The following is a 23,873-nucleotide window of genomic DNA, read 5'->3' as shown; positions in this document are numbered from 1 at the left end:
AAAAAAAAAAAAAAAGCCTAAAAGTTCCAGGGTAAACACAAACAGTTCACCCAATTTATTTTTAAAACTGTTTCTAGTAAAAATTATTTAATCCCCCAAATGCAAAAGGCAAGGAAAATACTAAATCATTACTGGGTATTTCAAGAGTGGAAAAGTATAGTTTTCCAAGCAAAATTCACAGAGGAATAAAAGTTAGCTTAAAGCATACAGTGGTTCCTGGTTTTAATTTACCCTAGACAGGATGAGAAGCATTTAATCACAGCATCCCTTTAAAAAGAAAAAAAAAAAGTCAGTTAAGATATTTGCTGTTTCTTTACATCCATACCAACCATTACATATTAAACTTAAAAATATTACATAAACTAAAGACAAAAATCAACAGTTTATCAAATGCAGGATCTCAACAGCCATCGTTACATTGATTACATCTACAGCACCAGCTACAGCAAAGGCTCGAGCCCATTCTGAAGCTCAGCTCTGCCTGTATGGTCTGTGTCTTCCACGCTGTTTACACTCAAGCACATGCTAAAATGCAGACGCAGTGTTAGAAATTGTTCTGCAGCACGCTCGGTGGCTTGGCAAAGGTCACAGCCTTGTTTCGCAAAGGCTGGCCAGCAAGGGCAGGGCTGAGGAGCGTGCCAAAGCCAGACAACCCGCAAGGCGCAGGTGCTTCGAGTCCAAGCCACGCTGGAGCTGGACCATCACGTTGCAGGGAAAAAAAGCACAGGCTGAAGGGTTTACAGTGCACGTCCTAAGAGTGCAGGATGAAGAGCTGGCTCAGCCTTGGGGTTTGAAAGATCTGAAGGGGTCTATTTCTTTAACCCACAATAAACAAACTGTTTTCTGACTATTCTACTTATATCAGTCTCCTTTATTTTTCATTTTCTCAAAAATGTAATAACTTGCTAAGGAGTGGAATTTGTATGCTGTAGTTAGTCAATTTGAAAAATGAAGAAAAATACCAACTGTATGTATGTATTTTGTTGTTGTTTTGGGGTTTGGTTTTTTGTTTAGTTTTGGGGTTTTTTTTTGCCATGCCAGCAGGAGACCCATCGTTAATCGAAAAAGAAAAAACACAACCATCAACAAATAAATTGTTGTTAAGAGTAAACCATTAACAGAGCTAAATCAAGTAATGACAATTTTGTTGAAATCAAGATAAATGCATACTTTAAACAAGTTACATAATACTGTTCACTGTCACTTAACACAGTTTAGATCACTATTTCTGTAAGAAAGGCAGCCTATACAAGAAATTTATGATATCATTCCACATAAGCAAATCACTCAATAATGCCTAAAGAAATCACTGTACTACTAAAAGCAGCCTGTGTAAAATTCAGTTCTTTGACTCATAAAATCTAATAGACAAATAAAACCAAAGAAATTAAGTGATGCATATAACCTAATGTTTTTCTGACCAGAACTTAAAGTACTGTTGGTAGGGAAGAAAAGACCAGTGACCAGTAGCTCAACTTGTCATCTGTGTAGAGCAGAAAGAACATTTAAAAAAAAAAGCAAAAGGAAAAAAAATGACCCTATGAGACTGCCACGTGGCCACAGGAACTATGGGAATTCAGAATACTCCTTTTGACTGGGTTAGCTTGAGATGTCAGAATACTAAGATGGCAATTTAAAGCCTGAGTTCAGTTAAAGTATTTAATCCACTGTAATTATCAACTACTATCTAAAAAAAAAAAAATATATATATATACGGCTTAATCCTCCCTAGGTCAAATCTGAAGCTTTAAAAAAAAAATCCATAGTGCAGAGTTTTCGGCAAAGCTACAGAAACACTACAGAAAGATATCAGATGAAAGGCATAGACGATACTTTGTATTCTTTTTTTCCCCACTTTCACTACAGAAAACCTCACTAAGTAACACATAGACATGGAAGCATTTTTTAAAAAAAAACACTGCTGAAAGACAAAACTGCATTTTATGTGAAACATTACAGAAAAAACAGATTCTTCAGTTTGTTTACTTGCATGTGGTTTCACTATGCATTTGGGTAGCTTTCGTTCCCTTTTTGTACACACAAGGATGAAATGAAAGAGAAGCTTGCCAAAATGAAAATTAACATGCAGCACTGCCTCTCCTAAAAATGATGGAGGAATTCAGAAGCAGACTTAGCAGCTGAAACTATGCTTATTTGTTTGCTTTTAACTAAGACCTCAGATCTATGTTATCCTTAACATAAGTACTGGAAAGGTCACTATTGCATCAATGCATTTTTATATCACTGGAGAATTTAAACTGAAATTCAATTTATTTTCAGCGATGAAAACTAGAATGAAATTTAACAAAGAGAATTACTCTGCACTTTACTTGTATTTAAAGCTTATATTAAGCATTACTTTGGGTTCAGCTATGTCATTTTCTAAAAATTAAAAGGAAAAGAAGGAGGTTATGTTTTTTCACATACTGAATTTAAGGACTTTTTCCCTCTCCCTAGCATAAAGATAGCTGACTTTTGTTAAGATGGAAGTAATCATGCAGACTCACCTTGCAAAAGGAATATATGACAGACTATACCTGAAAAAAAAGAGGAAAAAGGTATATTTGACAGTGTTCATGTCTCTCCTAGAACTCAATTATTTCACTTCAGTCCAGCATTAATAAAAACAACCTGTTGTAACAAAGCTTTAAACAAGATCACCTACTCAATGTAATGCTTACCTGAGAAAAGACGACATGCTTGGACAAGAACTAAACATACTGCCAAAGATTGCCTGATTTACTTTTTCCTTTTTTTTTTTTTTTTTTAATACACTTTGTAACTTCTACAGCACATAAACTTAAAAAAGCAGATTTCAAAAGGAATGGAGATTTCTGGGAAAACTGTATTCTTCAAGATGACAGAGACAACTTTTTCCAGTTTAAAAGACAACATACGTTACTATGCAAATATGCATCTAATCATTTTATTTATGTATCTCTAAATACAGATATATGCTGTAATATGAGTAATATTCCACAACTGTGACACTCAAACAGCTGATAATTCTATTATCCTCTGAAACTTGCTTCTCACAAGCCTCCAGGCTATGTTTTGTTCTCATGCCCAGCCTGATCAAGCTCTAGGACACTCAACAAATGTGAAGCCGTCTGCTGTAAACATGTAGAACATAGTTAGCAATGTTCCCTCGATCTAGTATCAAGCATTTACCTGCGCCCTGCACGATGCCCAACAGTCCCTATCCTGAACAAATGGTTATTTGTCCTCAGATCCAAGTTCAGTATAGACACTGTGCATTCAGGGCAAGTTCAAACAAGAACTGTGGTCACCCTGGATCACCCAAGAGTTAGCACCAAATAATTCACTTGGGACAAGCAGACCGAGTATGTTCAGTTGTATCTCCAAGGAGAAATCGGTAACTTCCAAAACTTCTGCCAGGCTTGCAAGCAGTCACCTAACTGTGCTCACACATTCCCCAGCCCAGCCCTTAAGCACATCTGGATGGTCATCATAGTACCCGCCGCACTACATTCACCCTTTCACATCTGCCCACCCTTTACCCAGTGCCGCTGAACATTCTTGGGGCAGGACACACCCTATGAAAGTGTTTAGTTTCTTCCACTTCAAAAATGAAAATTTAGTTAAACTCAAAAAAAAAAAAGGGAGATAATCAAAAGCAGGGCCTATGAATATAGTTAGTTTCGCAACACAGAAAAGGCATGAGAGGTTTTTTTTGCATATATATATATATTCCTTTCATAATGCCTCAAATAAGTTCACACATTGCAGAATATACTTAAAATTACCATTTTTGCAAGATGATTGCATATAGATTTTGCTGAAGTTACACAGACTAGCTTAGAAAAACAGATTGAGGCTAGCATTTGGGCACACTTACGTTATGCGAAGCATATATATATATATATATAGGTTTATAATCATGTGGGTGTAGGTGCATGAAGAACAAATTAAAGTGAATTTTAAGAATCTTACCAGGTCATTGCCAAGAACTGCAATATGCAGAATAACATCGCCAAACCTTTTTTGTTCCACTAAGTAAAAATAAAGCAAATATCTTAAGTTAGTTCATTTTGCACCGGTCTATACTGTAAACAATTGCAACAGCCTGTTCAGCCAAAAATTTAGTTAACTGATGATGCCTGAATTTCCTTGTCTTAACTTAATTTGCTACTCCTTTCCACTCTAACAACTTTCCATTCATTTTATCCATCACTCCATCACATCATGCTATGAAAACCTTCTCTAGCTTTGAAAACACTTAATGACATCAATGCTAACACCTTCACTTTCATTCATGGTACTGTACTTCTGCAAATATTCAAGTTCACTTCAGCTACATATTTCCTTCTATGGAACATAACTACAGCCAATTTTTCAATCAAGATGCCTGAAGGTACTTGTTCTGTGTCTCTTCCTTTGCCTTAGTCAGTTAAATATTCTGTACCTGTGGTTTCTAAAGACCACTACGTGTACTTATGTCAGAGAATATCAGAGAATACGTCACTAAGATGAAAGTAAATTTTTAACTTGCTTTTCTTAGTACTTATTCCAGAGGTCTGCAGACTGAACCAGATACTCTAGATTTTGTAGTCTTATCTGCATCACATGCAGGCGGAAGGGTGCATTTGCTTTGTAGCCAGCAGGCCCATCACTCCACCTAAACCGAACTGCAGTTGAAAACACAAATACCACACACACAAGCTCATCTTTCCTCTATAACTGAACTGTTTGTTAAAGCTGTATTACAATTAATAAGCTAACCAAGCTAGATTGCTCTCTAGAGGAACAAAGTATTCTCACTTACCCAGAATACAGCACACAGAGTCAAGACTAGGAAAAGCTGGGGCGGGGGGGAGACGAAAGGAGAGACAAAAAAAATAAGAATGAATACTCAAACACACAACAAAGCAATTACAGTAACTGTTGTCATGTTTTCAATGGTGTCGTGGTTTAACCCCAGCCAGCAACTAAGCACCACACAGCCGCTCGCTCACTCCCCCCCCGGTGGGATGGGGGAGAGAATCAGAAGAGTAAAAGTGAGAGAACTCATGGGTTGAGATAAAGACAGTTAAATAGGTAAAGCAAAAGCTGCGCGCACAAGCAAAGCAAAGCAAGGAATTCATTCCCTACTTCCCATGGGCAGGCAGGTGTTCAGCCATCCCCAGGAAAGCAGGGCTCCATCACGCGTAATGGTTACTTGGGAAGACAAACGCCATCACTCTGAATGTGTGTCGTCCCCCCCCCCCCCCCCGCCTTCTTCCCCCAGCTTATATACTGAGCATGATGTCATATGGTATGGAATAGCCCTTTGGCCAGTCTGGGTCAGCTGTCCTAGCCATGCTCTCTCCCAGCTTCTTATGCACCTGGCAGAGCACAAGAAGCTAAAAAGTCCTGACTTGTGTTAAAATCTGCTCAGCAAGAACCAAAACATCAGTGTGTTATCAACATTATTCTCATCCTAAATCCAAAGCACAGCACTTCACTATACCAGCTACTAAGAAGAAAATTAACTCTATCCCAGCTGAAACCAGGACAAATGGGTAATCACCATTTTCAGAACTGACTCATGAAACAAGCAGAGCCAAAAGCTGTCGCACAGCGACTACACGCTGAACTCCATGTAAAGTGGTGTTTCCAAAGCACAGAATGATGTGCTCCATGGTCAGAAGGGCTGGGACAAGTCTCAGAAGAAAGAGGAAACAGGAACTGACTTCAGGAATCAGGAGGAGTATAACCAGGTCCGTGTAGCCTAATGCATTAGGTCTATTAAGAGGTAGGCTTAGATGATAAAGCTTGCTTGAAAGCAACCACGTAGCCTGGGAACTGCTATTCTATTATTTCAGTACATAGTATCATTTTGGATCTAGTGTTCATAACATCAACATCTGACAAGAAAGCTATGCGCATCACTGTGAACAACCCATTATTAAAAACACCCATTCACAATTACGGTATTTGGCAAATACAGGCTCTGCTTCTTCTGCCAGGGTTTTTTCATCTTCTGACAGTAATGAAGAGCCCACTAGGGAGCAGCTGCTTCATACACAGTGAAAAAGCTCACATGAAGCTTTATTCAAGCTACTTACACACCTTTGATGGAACATTACAATGATATGGCTTACTATGCCAAATTAATCACACCATTTGTGCAAGCATCACTTTTTCCACTAAATCTCACCTAGCTCCCTCCATTTGTCATTACATATAGTAGAAAACAGAACGAAGCTCTAAATTAATTTTCACTGAAAAAAAAAATTTGTTGGCGTTTCATTGAAAGAAATAAAAATAACAGGCTCTCTTGAAATTTTCCAAACGTATTTGTGACTCCTGAGCTGCCTACAATTCTAGTTTTGTGTTAGGATGGGGAAGAAAACAGTAAAATCCAGCAAAAGCTTTCTAAACTTTAGAATTTTACCAGTTCCTCTCTGTATTACTGAAATTTTCCATCCTAACAGTCTTAGCTCTCATCCAATGTTCCTGTTCCCTGTTAGATGAAACCTTTCATTCTGCCTTTTCCTAACCTTGTTGGTAGCTTCTCTTCACAGGTAGGTAGGTCTGTCTATGATGTTTTTTCTACTCTGCTCTCTTTTCATTTCCCTGATGTGTTTTGTTTCTACAGCCTTCAAAGCAAGTTATTTTCTTTGTAACCACGTCTGATCGCAGTGGATGATAGGATAACAGAGCAAATAACTTTTGTGCTGGCTGCTTTAGTGTCTGGCTTAGGTCCTCAGCTTGACCAGAAAAAGCCTGCAGCTGTAAAGTGTTAAAGAATTCATGCTCAGCAGAGACTCTAGAGAATTGGAGACATTCTTGGACGTTTTTACTGCAGACCTATGAAACATAACTTCCCTAGGACTTGTAACTTGGTATGATTTGGAAGAGATGGCAAAAAGTCACCTCTAACAAAGCTCAGAGTCCAAGCAAGGATCAGGTCACTTCTCCAAAAGATGTGGGCAAACGTGAGCTTCTAAAATGAGATAACTTTTCTTTTTCATGTGAGCGTGTGAGAGAAAGAATACACAACCCATATGACAGCCATTCAGAAAGAATTCATGAAGGGTTTCTTACCCACATCAGCTGTAATCAACTAGGAAAGAAAGCTATGAGAGGGAGAAAAGGACAGCCAACTACATTTCAAAAATAAAAGTTGAAACAAATCAGGAGGAACAAGAGAAAAGTACAAAACAGAGAAGCAGCGAGGGCAGAAACTTGTTTTTAACTACTTAACATAGAGTTTTGGGATAGGAATGTTGAGACTGGGGACAGGGCTGTTTTTGCCATCCTCCCAGAAGAAGAAATGATGGTAATGGAAGTAAAGGAGCCAAGGTCCTCACAATGGAGGAGTGTGAAGCCGAACATGTGGCTTCCCGGACTTTGGGGAGAGAAATTAATTTTCTCCATTGCTTTGAAAGTGCTGAACCACTGAGCTATACAAACAGAACTGCAGCCAACAATCAACTGTCAAGCTAAACATAGTGACCACTGACTTTTCACAGTAGCTGAAAAGTCTCTCTCTAGCCTGGTTCTCAAAAAAATTGTTTTAGAAAACAAATATAAAATAATCAACTTAATATTAGCATTTAGTAATAAATATTTAGTAAAGAACATTTTACTCCAAATGATTAATTAAAATATATCATAAGCAACAAAACCACAAGCTCATAGAAAGAAGTTAGATAATCTTTGTGATATACAGAGCTAATCAGCTTTACTATTATTACTCAGTACAAAGAAGGGTTGGACTGAGAAATAACCTCTCTTTAGTAAAGCCTCAGATTTAGCTTTCAGGCTAAAGGAAAACTTTTTAGCAAAAGGAAGTAAAGACAGAATATTTACCAACATCACAACTGTAGCTACTAATCTTTTTGGCTCAAACATTGCTTTCAGTTGCTTCATTGGCCCCATCAGGAAACACGTACTAATAGGAAGGAAAAAACAAAACAAATGGTAAATCACTTCCAAATAAATCTTTGCAAAAGACAATAGGTAATTAAACAGTTTTCCAACAGTTAGATGAGTACAAAGGCTTTAAAAAAGGCATTTCAGTGTTTAGCAACAGAAACCTGCTAGAATGAAAGGTAAAATACTCCATGAATTTAGTTCTGGAAACAGCTTATGTATTGAGTCACCCTTGGTCATGAAATTCTTTCCAAAACATTACCACTTATAGCAGAGGGTTGTCAAGTTGAAGCCTAGTGAATTTCATTTTCAGGCTGTTCTAAGAACTGACTTGCCAAAAGAACACAAAGAATACCAAGATCAAACTTCTGTAGAAAATTTCTGTTTAACAATAAACTTTTTAACCAGGCAGCTCGCAAGTAGCTACAACCAGTATTACAGGGAAGCTCTAACCCTTTGCCAAAACTCAGCAAGCAAAAAAAGGGGAAACTTCAGTAGTTTGTATTAAATCCTGCTGCTTTCATCTACTCTGTAGTTAATGTGAAGGGAGAATGAAAACCATCAGCAATGCTAAGCTGTACCTGTTCCTACAAAGAAATGCAATGTGAACCAAGAATTCACAACCATAGGAGTAATTATCTGGCTTCAAATATTCTGAGATGAGCCTCTTCCTTCCCTGTCATTGAAGCCATTCTGCTTTGTAGAAAACATTTAGTGAGAGAGTGAGAATGCCTGTAACCTTGTGGTGGTCTGAATGCTTTACTACAGAGTAGGGAAACCTAGTTTAACTCCTTTTCTACTTAATATTTATGTATATGAAATGAAACAATCAGTAGCAGGGAGGAGTTTGGGAGAGCTCCCTCCTGAAATCAGTCATAAGCCTGGTGAAACACGCATCTTCTAAGACAAAAGAAATATAAGAATCCATGTCCCAAGAAGTAAACTGAACCTATGACCTCCCACAGCCAGATGTTCTCCTACCAGCAACTTTGTGTACATATCCCCTTCTCTTCACTTTGTTTTTCTGAAGTTGCATAGACAGACCTCAAAAGTCCATATTAAATGGAAAAAAATGTTTTCTCGATTCAAAAGAAAAAAAAATATTTTAAATTAACTGGAATCCAAACTAATTTTTTCTCAGTATTTTTTAATCTTGGCTGCTGGGCCATAAAAATTAAGACCAAAAAAAGAGACCCGAAGAACTAGAACAAAAATTAGTTAGCTAGTAGAAGGACAGGGATGATGAAAACATGGTAGTAAAAATGAGGGAGGTTCAGGCCACATAAAATAGGCAGAAAAAATATAGAAAGCAAAATGCATTGATGCTAGCCTGATTAGCATTGAAGGACAGACATCACAAGAGCTTCTCCAGAGATGTGAGAGAATCCATAGGGAGCAGAAAGGCTGGAAAAATCTAGAGGTCCTCCACTTACACAGGATGTTTCTTACACATAGCACTTTCTGTAGAAGACACACTCATCATCACAGAGAAGAATCAAATAAGTATCATTATTTTCATGTTTGTGGCTAGAAAATCATAGTAAAAAACAGGCTAGACAGGACTATTTAGTAAGAGTGGTAACGGCATTTGTTTTAAATACAGACTTGCAAACAAGCCTGAAGAAGTTTAAATCTCCTTTTCAGTTTGGGACTTTATTGTCATTTCCTACTGTTCTTAGAACACGGTTGTCTGTTGTTTATATGTAAAAGGACTACTGAAGGGGAAGGGGGCCTTTTTTAATTCTAATTTTAGTTGGAGTCCAGACTAAAGCTTTTCAGCATTCTCCTGAGAAATACTGTCTGTAAAAGCTTTCCTCTTAGTTCACTGACAATTAGACTTGATTAGTACCAAGTTTCTAAAATGGTAATTTAATCTGAAGCAGTGAAAACACACACAAAATACTAGGTAAGAAAAAAAACAACCAAAAAACCCAACAACAACGAATAAAGAATAAGGTAAGGAAGAGAAAGGGAAATACTCAATTTTCCCTACCTCCAGTATTAACTTTTTGTCTTGTTTTAGTGTGAGGTGGAACAGTTATACAAATGAGTCTCAATTCCAGTATAAACATTTTTGTCCCCTAACAAATTTGTTGAGGAAGAGCAGTACACCATCACATTTCTCAAATGTTAATGTCACATTGCCGAGTTTTAACAGATTAACAATGCTTTGACTCAAGAGTTTAGTGACTTGACTGAAGTCAGAGTCCATGAAAGTTAAGACCAGACTTACTGACATTAAGTTGTTTCTTACATGTCTTTCAAACAGTAAAAGAAGAGTTTTAGATCCTAGGAGGTCCCTTCTGCAAATCTTCTGCAAATAAGACAAACTGCTATGGGGAACACTGCAAAGAACCAAGTATAGAGTTTAAAAATACACTGTGAATGATTTTTAGATTCTGCCTGGCCCTAGAGTCAAAATGAGGATTTCCTGAACCTCTCCTTTTTCAAACTGTTTTCCTACGAACAGAATGATCTCTCTGTTAAAAGCAAAAAGCTCTTTCCAGTAAAAAAGCATCCCCACAGTGGGCAGACTACCAGTTTGCCCCTGAAACTGAGGTAGCTCTGTACCCAGCAGAAGGACTTAAAAATTTGTTATTCATAGTTCAGATAGCAGTTGTGATGTGTCCACAAAACAATCACAGAAGACATCACAACGGGGCAATAACAAGTGAATAACTGATATTCACTAATTATGATAATCTTAAAACTGTAAGACAAACAAGATTTTATGTTATTAGCATTTCAATATGAAAACAATGTTGTTTATATGAAACATAAACAGACACCATTTTAGAGTAAAAGCAAATGGAAATGTATACGAAAAAGAAGGTACTTTTCTAATAACAATAATTAAGAAATTGTACCTGGCTAATGCAGCAATATTTCCCAGGGTGTAAAACACTGCAAAAAGTTTGATTCCCTTTGGGAGCCATAGCAACGCTGTTCCCTATAAAAGATAGATTATTTGTACGTTTGTAATTAGTTAATTAAATTTATTTAGATTTTATACACTATATTTTCAGACTATGAATCAGAGTGTCGTTCTAACATATACCGGCAGAGTACGCTGTTCTCAGATTTGTAGTAGTCAATATTTAGCATACTTCTATTGCCACCTACTGGCAAAATAATGTATTGGTTTACTATATTTCACAATATTTTTACAACTAAGCAATACTTATTTATAACATGTTTGTACTGTTTATATTCTGTTTATGACACTTTCAGTTTTGTTACCATGCCCCAGTATACATCATACATCTCTGCACACAGAGGGAAAAATGTCATAAAGCTACACTAATATCCACCATCTTCTTTCTTCTTCAATCAACCACCTGGACTTGCAGTCTAGATATGCACTGAGGCTGAATAGAAATATTTTAGAACTCTTACTTCCAGACATCTCTTATTTCCACTAAACACAAAAAAAATTCAAAGCCTTCTGCTGATCACAGTCCCTATGATGATCAGGGAGAAATATAGCCTAAACAAGAAGTAAAATATGGGGGTTTTTAGGGTTTGGGTTTTTTTCCCACTTTTTTTTTTTTTTTTTTAAGCTGTGATGTGGACACCGAGTCCTGCAAAACAAAACAAAAAAGGCAACTATATTCTACTCAATTGCAATTTCAGTGGGAATCTGTGGTGTCAGTTTGCACATACCACAGTACAAACAATCATGGAAAGCTGCAAGAGAAGAGTGTAATTGTATTCTACAAGGAAAGCCTATGGACACTTTGCAAAGACTAAAGAAAAAAACACCACCTGCAATTTTGGCCAGCCAAGAACATAATAAATATATCAGGTTGTGGACAAATGAGATCTAAAGATCAGGTACATGCCTGTAAGGGACAACCTGAGCATTTCTTTGAGGGCCTCCCTAATGCTGCAGCAAAAAGTCCATAATCTGAAGCAGAAGAAGGTGGAGTTGCCAGCTCTCAGATTCACGTGGCAAAGCTTCGCTAGAGAGCTGCCTCCAAACTCTCCAGGATATGAGGTCCACAAACACACTAGAAGAGTTTTGACTCTTCTCTGTCAAGCTCAAGATAACTCAAGGAAACTAGGAAACCAAGATCCTAAAGCCTTTTATTTATTGTTTCATAGTTTCACACTATGTGATATAGAAGAGGCACAAAGATTAAACACTAAAAAAAGAGCAGCAAAAAGAGTGATGTTAACCTGTCCAGAAATAGGTGTTAAAGTACAAACACGGCATATACTAAAATTTGTGATTATATTGGTTAAATTCTACTTGCAAAAAAAAAAAATGGAGAGGGGGAGGCAGTCAACCAAATCATGCTTACGCAACCCTAAAAAAGGAATATTCCAACCCAATCTTGAGCTCCCTCCCTAGAACTTGCCCGTGCTCTAACACAAGCATCCGGCCAGAGGTTCTGTCACTGTACTTGGCATAGATATCAATATGAAGGATACCACTCTCCAGTTCCCTTAGTGAACTGATTACCACTTTAAGACCTCTCATAGGTAAGACTAGCAATTGTTCTAGTTTACTTCTGTGTCTCAGGCAGTCTAACAAACCTCAAGTTTTGATAAAGAACCAGAAGCTTCCACCTGGAGGAGAATCCAGCAAGTGGCTGTCTCTAAGTGAGTGCCTCAATCAATCAATAGGTTGCTCCTCCACAACTGCTTCTTCCTGTCATTACGTAAGTCTCCTTGGTTAGAAAACTCTTCATGGCAAATGAAAGAGCAGCAGCAGTCATTTAAATAATGGCAAAACCAGAAACTAATGCACACAGGACAAGTTTCTCCATCCTACTACCAGAATGCGTTATGAGTCAAGGCAATCTGCCTGACAGTCTCCACAAAAACTGCAAATGTCATCCACACACATTAGCCAAAAGCTGCTGACTACCTTACATCAAAAGTAACATTCTACTTCATAAGGAGGACAAAAAAAAAAAAAAAGAAAAAAAAGAAAAAACAAAACCAGCAGTCTGGATACTTCCCCAATGTTATTTCACCTGCTTCTGTGACTTTTCATGCAGATGAAGAACTGGTTTGTACTGCAAGTTAGTTACTCGTGTCAGACTTTGATAGACCCAGTCAATTAACATATCTCAACTTTTAACTGCAGGCTTGAGTCTCCTGCCAACACCTCAAGTTCAAGAATGAACAAATGATGTGCTGACTGCAAGGATCAACAGGAGGGCAGCAGGTTTTTGAAGTGTCAACATGCTACCACAGTCATCATCTATTGATTTGTGAGTATGACAGGTTACACTTGTGGTTTCTTCAGCCTTTAAAAACCTTTCAAGCTTCCCCCTCCTTTTCCCCTTTAATTGGAGAGAATAAAAATAAGATGGCTACACACTGAACAACAGCAAAAGCTCTTTCCTAGTACACTACTCACAAATCTAAATTAAAAATATAGCATATTTTGTCAGTGTTCAAACCTTTTAGTAAGAAATTTTATTACTCTACAATAAAAATGCTCTCTGCCATGAATGGAAGAAAGATAGTCAAAATCATAATATACAGAACAGCCCCTAACATGCTAATTATACATTTAATGTCCAATTAAATTTATGGATACAAAATTTAGGATGTAGGATAAAGCAAACACAGAATCACATATAAAGTATGAATATGAACGAGGTTCTACTGTAGAAGATTAATAAAGTAGGGGTAGGGGGGAAAGGGAACTTTACTTACAAGAATAGAACACACAATGCCAGCAACAAAACATATGGCAAACCATCTGACTCGAGTACCAAAGCTGAGTGTTGAGGCATCGAGGACCTTAATGGGAAGAGAGGGGGAAGGAGAAGGAAAAAAAAAACAAAAAAACAAAAAAACAACAGTATTACAAACCCAGTTTTGAACAATCAAAAGGACATTTTTCTCTTTACTACTGAAGTCCTTAATTTCAAACAAAATTTTTTAGCCAGAAACAATTATTTTACCTCGCTTAACAGTTGCTTGCATATTAATTATTTCAGTTTAAGAAATTATATTAGCAATCTGGAAACATATTTCCAAAACAAACAAAAGAGACAAAACCTGTGAAGGTATATCCTGGCACTCAAGCAATACTGCTCCACTTTCAAACAGACTTTCTTTTCACTGTACAATGACAACTGAAAATTATCACAATTGTACCAAAGCAGAAGAATGAATGCACCTTCTAGCAATTTGCAGATGAACATATCTATTTGTGCAGCACTGTATGTTCCTGTAGACATTACTACCTTTTCCTGCTACTAGACAGAATCCATTGTACATATTAGTACAAGTATCCACCACAAGCATTATGATTCCACTTCAATTACTGTTCCTTACAGGGTGAAGGTGTAGGCAGATTAACACAGCTTGTGTCAACAGACAGCTACCTTGCTGAAAGGTGTAATTTTACCTCCTGCTTCTCCAGTGTGACTCCAGAACCTGTAAGACCCTTTAATGAGCTGAGCTAGCTGCCACAACTCACAAAGTGGGAAAAGAACTAGTGTTCCTTCTATTCTGATGACTTAGTTCTATGCTAGACTAATGAGCCAAACCAGCTCAGCAAGAGGTCAGAAAAGCAGTGGGGCTGATACAAGGAAAGAGGCAGCACCACATAGCTGGCAGAAGAACAGCCCCTTTCAGCAGAAGTGACTGGTAGATACGCTCCGTTGATTTTCTCCACCCCTGCTGTAAGAACAATGCATTTCAGCTTACTCCAGGTCACTAAAATTAAATATACTTTCTATTCTAAACTGGTCTATCAAGTGAAGTGTTGCTTCACTTCGTAGATGACTACAAAAAGCTAACTCTCCTATTTGTTCAGATGACTCGAGCAAACTCGCCCTTTTGTTATCTAGTCTACAGATATTTTCAATCAAGTATAATTAACCAAATATACAAGTTAGGGCTTCCCCAACCAATGAGTTTGATGTTTCTCCTACTCTTTCGAGAAATTTCTCTCTCAGGTAGTGGTAAGTGAATGAATGAAATTTGGTTACTGCTTAGAATGATTTCATATCTGTACAAACGAAGAATCCATACCTAGTTTAATGAAAAAGGGCCACATACAAGCACACATTTATATGCTGTGATGAATCACCACCTGAATGTATGTCAACAAGGAATAGCTTGGACTACTTTCTACTTATAAAAAAATTACTAACCTTATTTAATAAAATTAAATACTTTGAATATTTACTTAAGAAGGAGGATCAGAATACTAAAAATAATCTTTCACGCTTGCGTACTGTGTGAGCACACACAGGGCTGGGATACAACATTGTTCTGAATTTTCTTCCCCCTTCTCCATGTTCAGCAGTTAAGACAGAACTTCCCAAAGGTCAGAAGATGCAGCTTACCTTGTTAGGTCCAACTCTTTATCCTTATGTACGCATTAAAGAAATAGACAAAAACGGTAACTGAAAGATGGTTTAGTATTTGAAATGATATTTGATAGTCATATTCATGAATGCCTATACATATAAGAAGTACAGGAAGAGCTGGTAGGACATAAGTGAAGATACCCATTTGAATCATGCTTTTAGTTACACCTATTCATGCAACTAATCACGCGTACACAAAAAAGAAAAAAAAAAAAAAAGAGTAAAAATCCTTTCCATCCCTGCTCAGAAATGAAGTGTGGATGGGCCAATACTATCAGTACACCCAATGCACGCATTTCAGATGGCCTAGAAAACAGGGAAAGGATGAAGGTAAGTCATTTCTTCAAGTGTATCAGGCACATTGCTGCCACTTACTGCTCTTCTAGTCTTAATATCTGAAAGTGTTCCTGAAACAACTACCAGGAAATTTCATTTTTCATATAAATTTGAAAATACCTTTATCTTCATTTAAACTCCTAACAGTTATTAGGTGGAAAAAATACCAACACCATAAAAAAAGTGAACCACACAAAGGCTTGGAACAAAAAATGCCACAAGACTTAAAATATGATTTCAAAATTAGTTTAATACATTTTATGGATTTAATTCTTAAAAACTTAGACAATACATGCACATGAACTGCAGGAAGATAAGCTGTGGCATGAGGGCTGCCAGAGCACCACGACACAGCATTCTCTGTAATAATAAAGCTAATTAAATTAATTGGCATTAAAATGAAGGCTGATCGTCCAACCGTTCCTGATGCCATCACCATTTATGTTATCGAGCTGCACCTAGTTAATGCAGTGTTTGAAATCCTGAAACTGGAGATCTGGTAATGCATTTTCTTAGTCCCTGACACCTAATACTTTTTAGGTTTCATGGAAGCAATGGAACTGGTTACCTTTCCGAGATGCCTGTTTCACCCCTGTAGTGAAGCACCTTGCTGCAGAAGTTGAGTAACAGGTACATAGTTCAACTACTTAAACCACAAACTTCAGCTTGTGCTAAAATGCCAGGCTACAATCTGTAAAAGTCGAGGACCTGACACAGTGCCTGCCTATTCTGCTGTAAGTGCTGCAGGAGCAGTAATTTCTGTAAGAGGGGCTGTGAAACTCCTTGAAGTAACAGCTTAGTTTCTTACACCTACACTCAGAGACTATGAACCAGAACCTTAAGAAAAAGTTAGTAAGCCTAAGCTGCCTCTGCAACAAAAGCGGGAAACAACAGAAGGGTGATTAGGACTTTCTTTATTGTCTGACATAAGCTGTACAGCTAATCCTAGATTTCAGACAAAAAGAGTTGGCATTACACTCTACAATATTTGCATTAGCAGAAGCTTTTACTTAGAAGACTGAAAAAATTGCCATGCAAATTCCACAGCTGGGGAAAGATTCATATGGAGAACTGTGCAGTGGTGGCAGCAAGGGAGTTCCTGTAAAACATTCCCTTCTTGCTATACTGCTTATCAGCTTGTTTCTAAGTAATAAAAAGAAAAAAGAAACAAATCAACAAATAGAAACCCTTAGTTTTCTATAGCTAAGCATTAATGTCAAACTCCTGGGCAAGAAGCAAAGACTTTTATTCACAGGATATTCCAAGAAAATATTACATCAAAAAAATGATGAAGACATCCAGAAATCAAGAGGAAACCCTCCATGGAAACTGGAATCCGGAAGGCAGACTTCCTGAAACATAAGGAACAATCTTGCAATAGTCTAATACACAAGTTGCAAGCGACAGGTAACAGCGTCTTTGCTGAATAGCTTACTATGGACACCCAGTAAATCATATGAACAATAACCTGCAAGGCTGCCTTTGTTCAAAAACATTTCTTATGGTTTTGAACATCTACCTAGGCTCCCCCCATACATTAATTATCTTATAAAAGTTTTCCATGGGGGCAGGCAAAAAAATAGAAGCACTTTCCTTTATAGGTTTTAAGAAAGATTCTGGAAGCTAACAATTACATCTTTTCTTGATAGTAAATTTAAGAATACGCAAGTAATGGAGAAAACTCAATTTCAAAGAAACATTGAGTACATTTGCAGAATTGAGTTCCTAAGCAATATTTCAAAAAATATTTAGAGAGATATATTTTCATCTTTCCCCAATAGGTTTCCTTGTATGTATTTCTATCAACACTTTAGAATAAAATATAAGAAATTTAAATATCTGGTCTATTTCTCCTTGCTAAAAATCTTGTTGAATGCTTTAAGCAGTTGTCAATTGACAACTATCATGAAACAACAGCCAGGAAACAAGCCAATGTGTCAAACGGACTGATTTTATATTAGTTTTGCTGTTGATAAAACTAAACAGCATAATGCTGCCCTGTCAACATCATTACACTGCTATATTTACAATTCATTATTGATTTTTTTTGTAATAAATTCCTTTAATTCCCTTTTTTTAATATTTAGAGTAATTGCTCTAATTGCAGCATGAAGTGACAGCTGATCATCTGAAGAATTTAGAAAGTACAGAAAGACTTCATCCAGTCATCACACAACTGTCTCACTATATACTTTTCTTCTACTTTACTTAACAGGAATGACTGCTGACTTCATGGTAATGGTTCTGCAAAAATCAAGAAGGAACAGAATACAGAGGCATCTGTGAACATAAACCCTATGATGACTATTGCACAACTACCAGCTATTCTAAAGAGAGGGACATTATTTTTAATCAAATACATAACTCAGCTCCAGAAAGGTCATTTAAAACAGTTGAAGATTTTACACACAAAATGCATAACCTTATATTTTCTTTCACAACCTTACCTCTGAAAAAGTGTCCTTCTCTGTATGGGTGCACATACTTTTTTTCTCCATTACACACACTTTAAAAATAGTCAAACCATCCAGCTGTAAAGCTATAGCTTTAGTGAATGTCATATATGAATTCCCTCCCTAAAAAGAGGCTTGATTGCCAGTGTTCCAGAAATACATTGCTACTTTGAGAGAAACCTACAATAGAGACATTGCCTAACCTAAACACTTGAGTTTATCTTCAGCAGGTATTTATTTACTTTAAAGAAGATCTTTCTCATTTATCTTCTCAGCATAAAGCTCCTTTGCACTATGCCAAAGGCATATTTATACACTTTCTTCTATCATGTACTAGACAGGCGTTAAATATGGGCGGATTTTTCCTGTTTAAAGCCTTCTCCGGCTCTACCAACATCTTTACATGCAATAATAAAATCATATATATCTTAGTTACTGACATTTAACAAAAGGCACATTCTTAGCTCAGTTCTCTCCTTCTCAGGATATACACCTCAAATATAAAATTATTAAATCTTAGGCATTTATCTGTTGATTACTGCCTTAAAACAAACATCACAGCATCAAATAAAGGAGAACTCTGTGTCACTATCGTGTCTCATGTGAAATGCGCCTGGGGATGGCAAATTAATTACTTCTCTTGGAATTGAACTAAGATTAACAGCAATGTAAGCATTTCTTTGCTAATATTGCGGTAAGATAACATGAAGCATACCTGCCAAATGCTGGCAGCCAGCTCTGCAGTGAAAGGGCACAGATGCTACACTACTTCCAGAATCAATCAGGTGTGGATACAATTTAGCTGCTTTACTGTGGCAATGAGGTCAAGTTCATAAAGCTTGAAGACCAGCAACAACTCAGTGCAAAGACAAGTGAAGCATGTCAGCAGCAAGCTGCTGGAACTAAAATTGTGCCATAGACACCAACTGTACTGATCAGGCTGTGCTGGTTCACCAAGGTTTATTAGCTGTAGCTCAGATCCAGGCTGCTCTACGTTCCAGCTTCCTCCACCATGCCCCAGCATCCTGTAGCACATAGTATCAAGATATTCCATGATGTGGGGCACTTTGACCTGCAGTCACGCCAATTAAAAGGGAGCTGATAGTATAAATGGTTTTTTATAAGTATGCTCAGCTTGGCTTCAACCTAGAAGTGAAGTCTCAGAAATGTATAGTGTTCAAACCGAGTAAAAAAATAACTGACGATGAGGAAGTCAGTGAGGAGGAAATAGAAAAATTAAATTGTACTTGAGGAGTATGGGGCAAGAAAAGGAACGTCAGCACAATATACACAAAACTATCTCTGTCTAGAGAGTCTTTCATAGCTTTTGCAAATTCAGGGGCATAAGGAAATGGAGAAGCAATTTAGAAAGAAAACCCATTGTTTTAACCGATCATCAAGTACCAAGGCCACGCAGGAGGAAAAGTACCCACAAGACAAGGAGACCCTCCCGAAGCAGGACGTGTAAAATAAACCCAAAAGACCCCAAACCACCAACACAGCAAAGCGTTTCTCTGCACAACGAAAATTCGCCAAAACTCTGACTCCCGGGCAGGGCCTGGTGCCCACAAATCTCATCCTCCGGCGCACGCAGCGAACTTTCGTCTCTCCGTTGCCTCCCCGTCTCTCCCGCTTACCGACACGGGCGGGCACGCAGGCGGACACCGCGGGGCTGCCTGTGCCTGCGCAGGCCGGGGAGGGGGGAGTGCGGGAACGCGGCGGCGCCTCAGGCCGCCGACACCAGTGCGGGCCTGGGGCGGGGAGGCCTCAGCGACCCCCCCTGCACGGCGGGGCAGGGGGCGCCGGCCCGCGAGCCGCAGCGCGGCGGCCGTTAGCGGCGGCCACCAGGTCGCCGGTTCGGGGAGGGAAGAAGAACGGGTCCCCGCCGGGCGATACCTGCGCCGTCAGTCCCTGCTCCTCGTCGTCCTGCCCGGTCAGCACCCGCCGCAGCTTCTCCATGCCGTCGCTCGGGCCGCGCCGGGCCGGATCCGCAACGCTCTCCCCTGCGGGCCGCTGGCCCAACCGGAAGTGACGCACCCCCAGGCTTCGCCCCCTAGCGGGCGCGGCCCCGCACCACGCTCAGTTTCCCGGGGAGGGGACGGGGCGGGGCAGAGCGGCGGTTGGGCGCGAGGCGGCGGTTGGGCGGGGCGGCGGCGGTTGGGCGGGCCCTGACAGGGGGCGGTGGCGGCGGCGGCCCCTCGGGGGGCGGTTCCCGGCCGCTTCCCCGGGCAGCGCCTGCGAGGCGTCGCCGCCGGCCTCGCTGGAGGCGGTGGCAAGGAAGAAGGGGCTTTTCAGTGGGCCCCGGCTTCATCGCTCACTGCGGAATCGGCTTATTTCGATACGCACAGAAACCGTGATTTGCATGAGCTCGGAAGTCCGAATTCGCAGTGAAATAAAGCCTGTGGTGGAGGCACAGAATGGTGACACACACGGCCCTGCGGGAACGGCTGGTAGGGCGTGATGGCACTGCAGAGGGCAGGGGCGTGGGGCACCGGCAGGCTCGCCCGTCCCGGGAGAGGCTGCCTCACCCCCAGAGCACGAACGTCGTCCTGGGCGGCGGGGCCTGTGCCTGCTTCTGCCTCGGTTGTGCCACGAAGCGGTGCAGGAGGGCCGAGCAGGTGGTCACCCAGCTACCAGACAGCAGGCGCGCTGCAAACACCGACGCAAACAGCCTCGGCGCTCCTTGAATTAGGGACGCCTGTTGCACCCTGCACACCACCTGTGAGCGAGCCAGGTGCTTTTCCAGCTACGAATGGGTGGGGCAGAGAGAAATGGGATTACCTGTAAAGACCTTCAACGGGTAAATGTAACGCATACATTAATGCAGAGATTTCCAGTATGGCTCTGTGTTGTCAACCTCTGCCCCAGGGAGAAAGGGTATGGTGGAGGCCATCGCGCTGCCCCCGTGTCTTGGCTGCTTCGCCTGCTTGTTCCCAGCAGCACTCCCACCACCAGCCCCTCTGATCAAGCATGGTGACTCTGCATGAGTCTTGCCTGTCCTGCTCTGCTCAGACGCTGATCCCCGTATGCCCTTTGGGGCCATTCCTGCGTCTTGGCATGTGGCTCCGCTGTGTGACCGGCCCTCAGACGAGCACCACAGCTCTGGCCTGAGTGGTTTGCAGGGGGAACAAGGCGGGAGGCTGGGGGAGAAGGAGCCAGCGGGTGTGCTCTGCCTGCTGCTTGGCTGCAAAGTGACAGCAGGCAGCAGCGTGGGGTGGGGCAGGAGAGGAAGACGAACGATAAGGGCTGTGTAACCTGCTGCTGTGTGAGCAAAGCTTGATAAGAGCCAGGGCAGCAGAGCCCCCTGTGAGGCCCTTCAGGACAGAAACCTTCCCCTCCCTCTCTCCCCTCCGTGAGAGGAGAGCTCCCACCCTGTTCCGCTCCCCACGCACACTTCTCTTAGAAAGAGTTTCCCACGTGCCTTGTACATCAGCTTTTGGGTGAAACACTTGGACACAGACCGTACCTTTCCAGCCTGGTGACAGGCCATCAGCATCTCAGGAAGCTTTAGTCAAGGCCAAAATCCTGAATGGGAGAAACACCTGTGGACATGGCTGTGTGAAAATAGTCAAACAAACAACAGCAAAATGTCCCCCCCTGAGGCGGGCAGCATGGCCCCCATACCTTGCAAGGCCCTGAGCAGGGAGGAGAGTGTGCGTAAGGGAACAACATGACCGTGACGCCTCTGACCAGGGGAGGAGAAATGAGAAAAGGGATGGAGCGGGAGGGCAAAACCCATCCTCCTGGTACCTGGGATGCCCGCTGGCCCCGTGCCCACAGCTGCCAGGAGGAAGGAAGAGGCCCAGCTGCTCATGGTATCCTGTCTGCAGCTTGCTTGGCTCGGGTGCCTTGGGTGCTTTGCAGTTGACAGGGGCAGCAGGTGGTGAGCGGAGGTTCTCGGTGACCTCCTCCTCCTCTGCAGCGGGCTCAAAGCTGTCAACATGGGAGTGTCATTTGGTGGTGGCTCTGAAGCGAACTGGTTGCCAGCAGGAGCTGCTGTTCCCATGCCCCTCCCCGCTACCCCAGACCACGAACTGCTTCCTGGAGGGTCCCGCCAGTGACTACATCGATGGAGTCCCTCCTCTCTCCTCCTGCCTCCCAGGGCCTCCCTTCTTCATCAGAGGACCCTGTGGAAGAGAGGAAAGCATGCCTGCCTGTCCCGGAGTGAGAAGCCAAGGCAGTCTGTGGCTTACAGCTGCCCTCCCACAGCTCCAGCTTCCTGGGGACACCGTTTTCTGCAGGGTGGTGGGAGCATGGGACAGACCCATCCCTGCCTTGACTTCTGCCTGTGAGGAACGGGGGAAGCGAAGCTTTGAAGAATTTGGCCCACCAGGGCCTGGCAGGCTGCGTCCATACAGCTCGAGCCCCAGGAAGCTCTCTCCCCTATGGCCTGTTGACATCTGCAGTAGCAGAATAGCTAGAAGCACAAGGTGTTTGGATACGGGGGGCAGGGAGCAGAGCTGGCATCAGCTGGTGGTAGCAGAAAGTAGCTTTGTTGGTTTTGCACGGAATGGAGAAGGAGGGAGAACGTCCTGATGCTTCAGGTGCCTCTGGAGGTGGTCACTGAGACCTTTTAGGTACAGCATCCAGCGCACTTTGCATCATGCGTCATGGCTGCATGATGCTAAGAGTTTTGTTTGCTTCACTGCTATTTGCTTGGGCAGAGGGATGGCAAAAATTATCCACAGTTTACTTCTAGTAGTTCCTCTGTTCCACAGAAGTGTTGCGGGCTCATGCTTCCACTGGAAATGGCGGCATGACAACCAATGTGTCAGAGCATGGCAGTCTCTTCCCCACCTCCTCCCAAGCGACACACAACCCGCAGCTGAAATCTTTGGGCTCCCCACTAAAACCAAAACTGTGCAAGCCGTCCTGTACCTCCATAGGCTTCCCACAAAGCCCCAACCCAAGTGGCTGTTCAGCTGACTGCTCAAGATGCCGTGTTTGATCTTCAGGGTGATGGTGCATGGCCAGGGGAAGCCTCAGGAGCAGGACCCCGCTCCCCTCCACTCACCGAAGCAGCCGAGGGAGAGCTGTCGCCACGTGCCTTTTCATGCCTGTGCAGGGGAGACGGGGAGCAGGAAAGCCTGTTACCCTGAACGACCACTGCCTTGGCTGCTGGCTGCCTTCCATTTCCAATATGCCCCCACGACCTGCTGATGGCTTCCAGGGTATTTGTAGGTGCAACACCATTGCCACGTCATCAGCCCCAACCCACTGTGTTTGGGGAGGGGAAAGCACTGTGCCGCAGACGCTCCGTGCAGAGGCCGTGGGGAGGCTGTGCGTAAGATGCGCAGCTAATCGAGTGCTGGGACCCTAGTCCCTCACATGGGGCAGGCCCTGGGTATGTGCTCTCTGCCTTCACCAGCTGCTACATACCATGGCTCCCCAGGGACTGTTTTTTTAAAGACCTAACAGTCTTTGTGGTAGTACCAGTGATGTGTATCACCTCTCTATAGCTCTGAGACCAATGCAACAAGCCTCACACACCTCTGCTTCCCCAGCTTGCCCCCCACATGCATCTATAGAAAGGCAGCACCTTTTTGTTCAAGTTGGACGCAACCAGGAATTACTGAAGTAGGCTGTGGTGGGGAGCAGGCCACACAGGTGTCGCTGGTTGTGCCTCCACAAAAGTCTTCTGCAAGGTCCAGGCATGGGGATCTGGCATAACGCCAGAGAGCATGTTCTCTGGACTCGCCCTCATGGCAGTCCCAGGGCTCAGAGATGTCCAAGCAGGCATTAGATCCCACCTGACGATCTGTTCAAGACCTTCATAACAGGGGCAAATCTCCTGGGCTATCTCCAACAAGCAGTTGTTGGGTTTTCAAAATCACAGCCGCCTTCCTCAAGGCTTTAATTT

At 41.6% G+C, this 23,873-nt stretch overlaps 1 protein-coding gene across 2 annotated transcripts; it reads right to left on the bottom strand.

The window, feature by feature from the left end:
- SFT2D1 (SFT2 domain containing 1) lies at positions 1-20,061 on the bottom strand. Of its 2 annotated transcripts, XM_082307930.1 has the most exons (8): positions 19,910-20,060; positions 13,555-13,641; positions 10,749-10,831; positions 7,819-7,900; positions 4,787-4,822; positions 3,955-4,013; positions 2,508-2,537; positions 1-267 (listed from the first exon to the last, which is right to left on the bottom strand). In XM_082307930.1, the coding sequence occupies exons 1-8, from the start codon at positions 19,970-19,972 to the stop codon at positions 228-230; spliced, it is 480 nt and encodes a 159-aa protein (XP_082164056.1). In that variant the 5' UTR covers positions 19,973-20,060; the 3' UTR covers positions 1-227. The 2 variants fall into 2 exon arrangements, with proteins under 2 accessions (XP_082164056.1, XP_082164057.1); XM_082307931.1 differs by lacking the exon at positions 4,787-4,822 and having other exon boundaries at positions 19,910-20,061.
- Between the last annotated feature and the right edge of the window lie 3,812 nt (positions 20,062-23,873).

The sequence above is a fragment of the Platalea leucorodia genome, assembly GCF_965183815.1.
Source record: "Platalea leucorodia genome assembly, chromosome: 3".
NCBI lineage: Eukaryota > Metazoa > Chordata > Aves > Pelecaniformes > Threskiornithidae > Platalea > Platalea leucorodia.
This window is presented reverse-complemented; position numbering and strand designations above follow the sequence as displayed.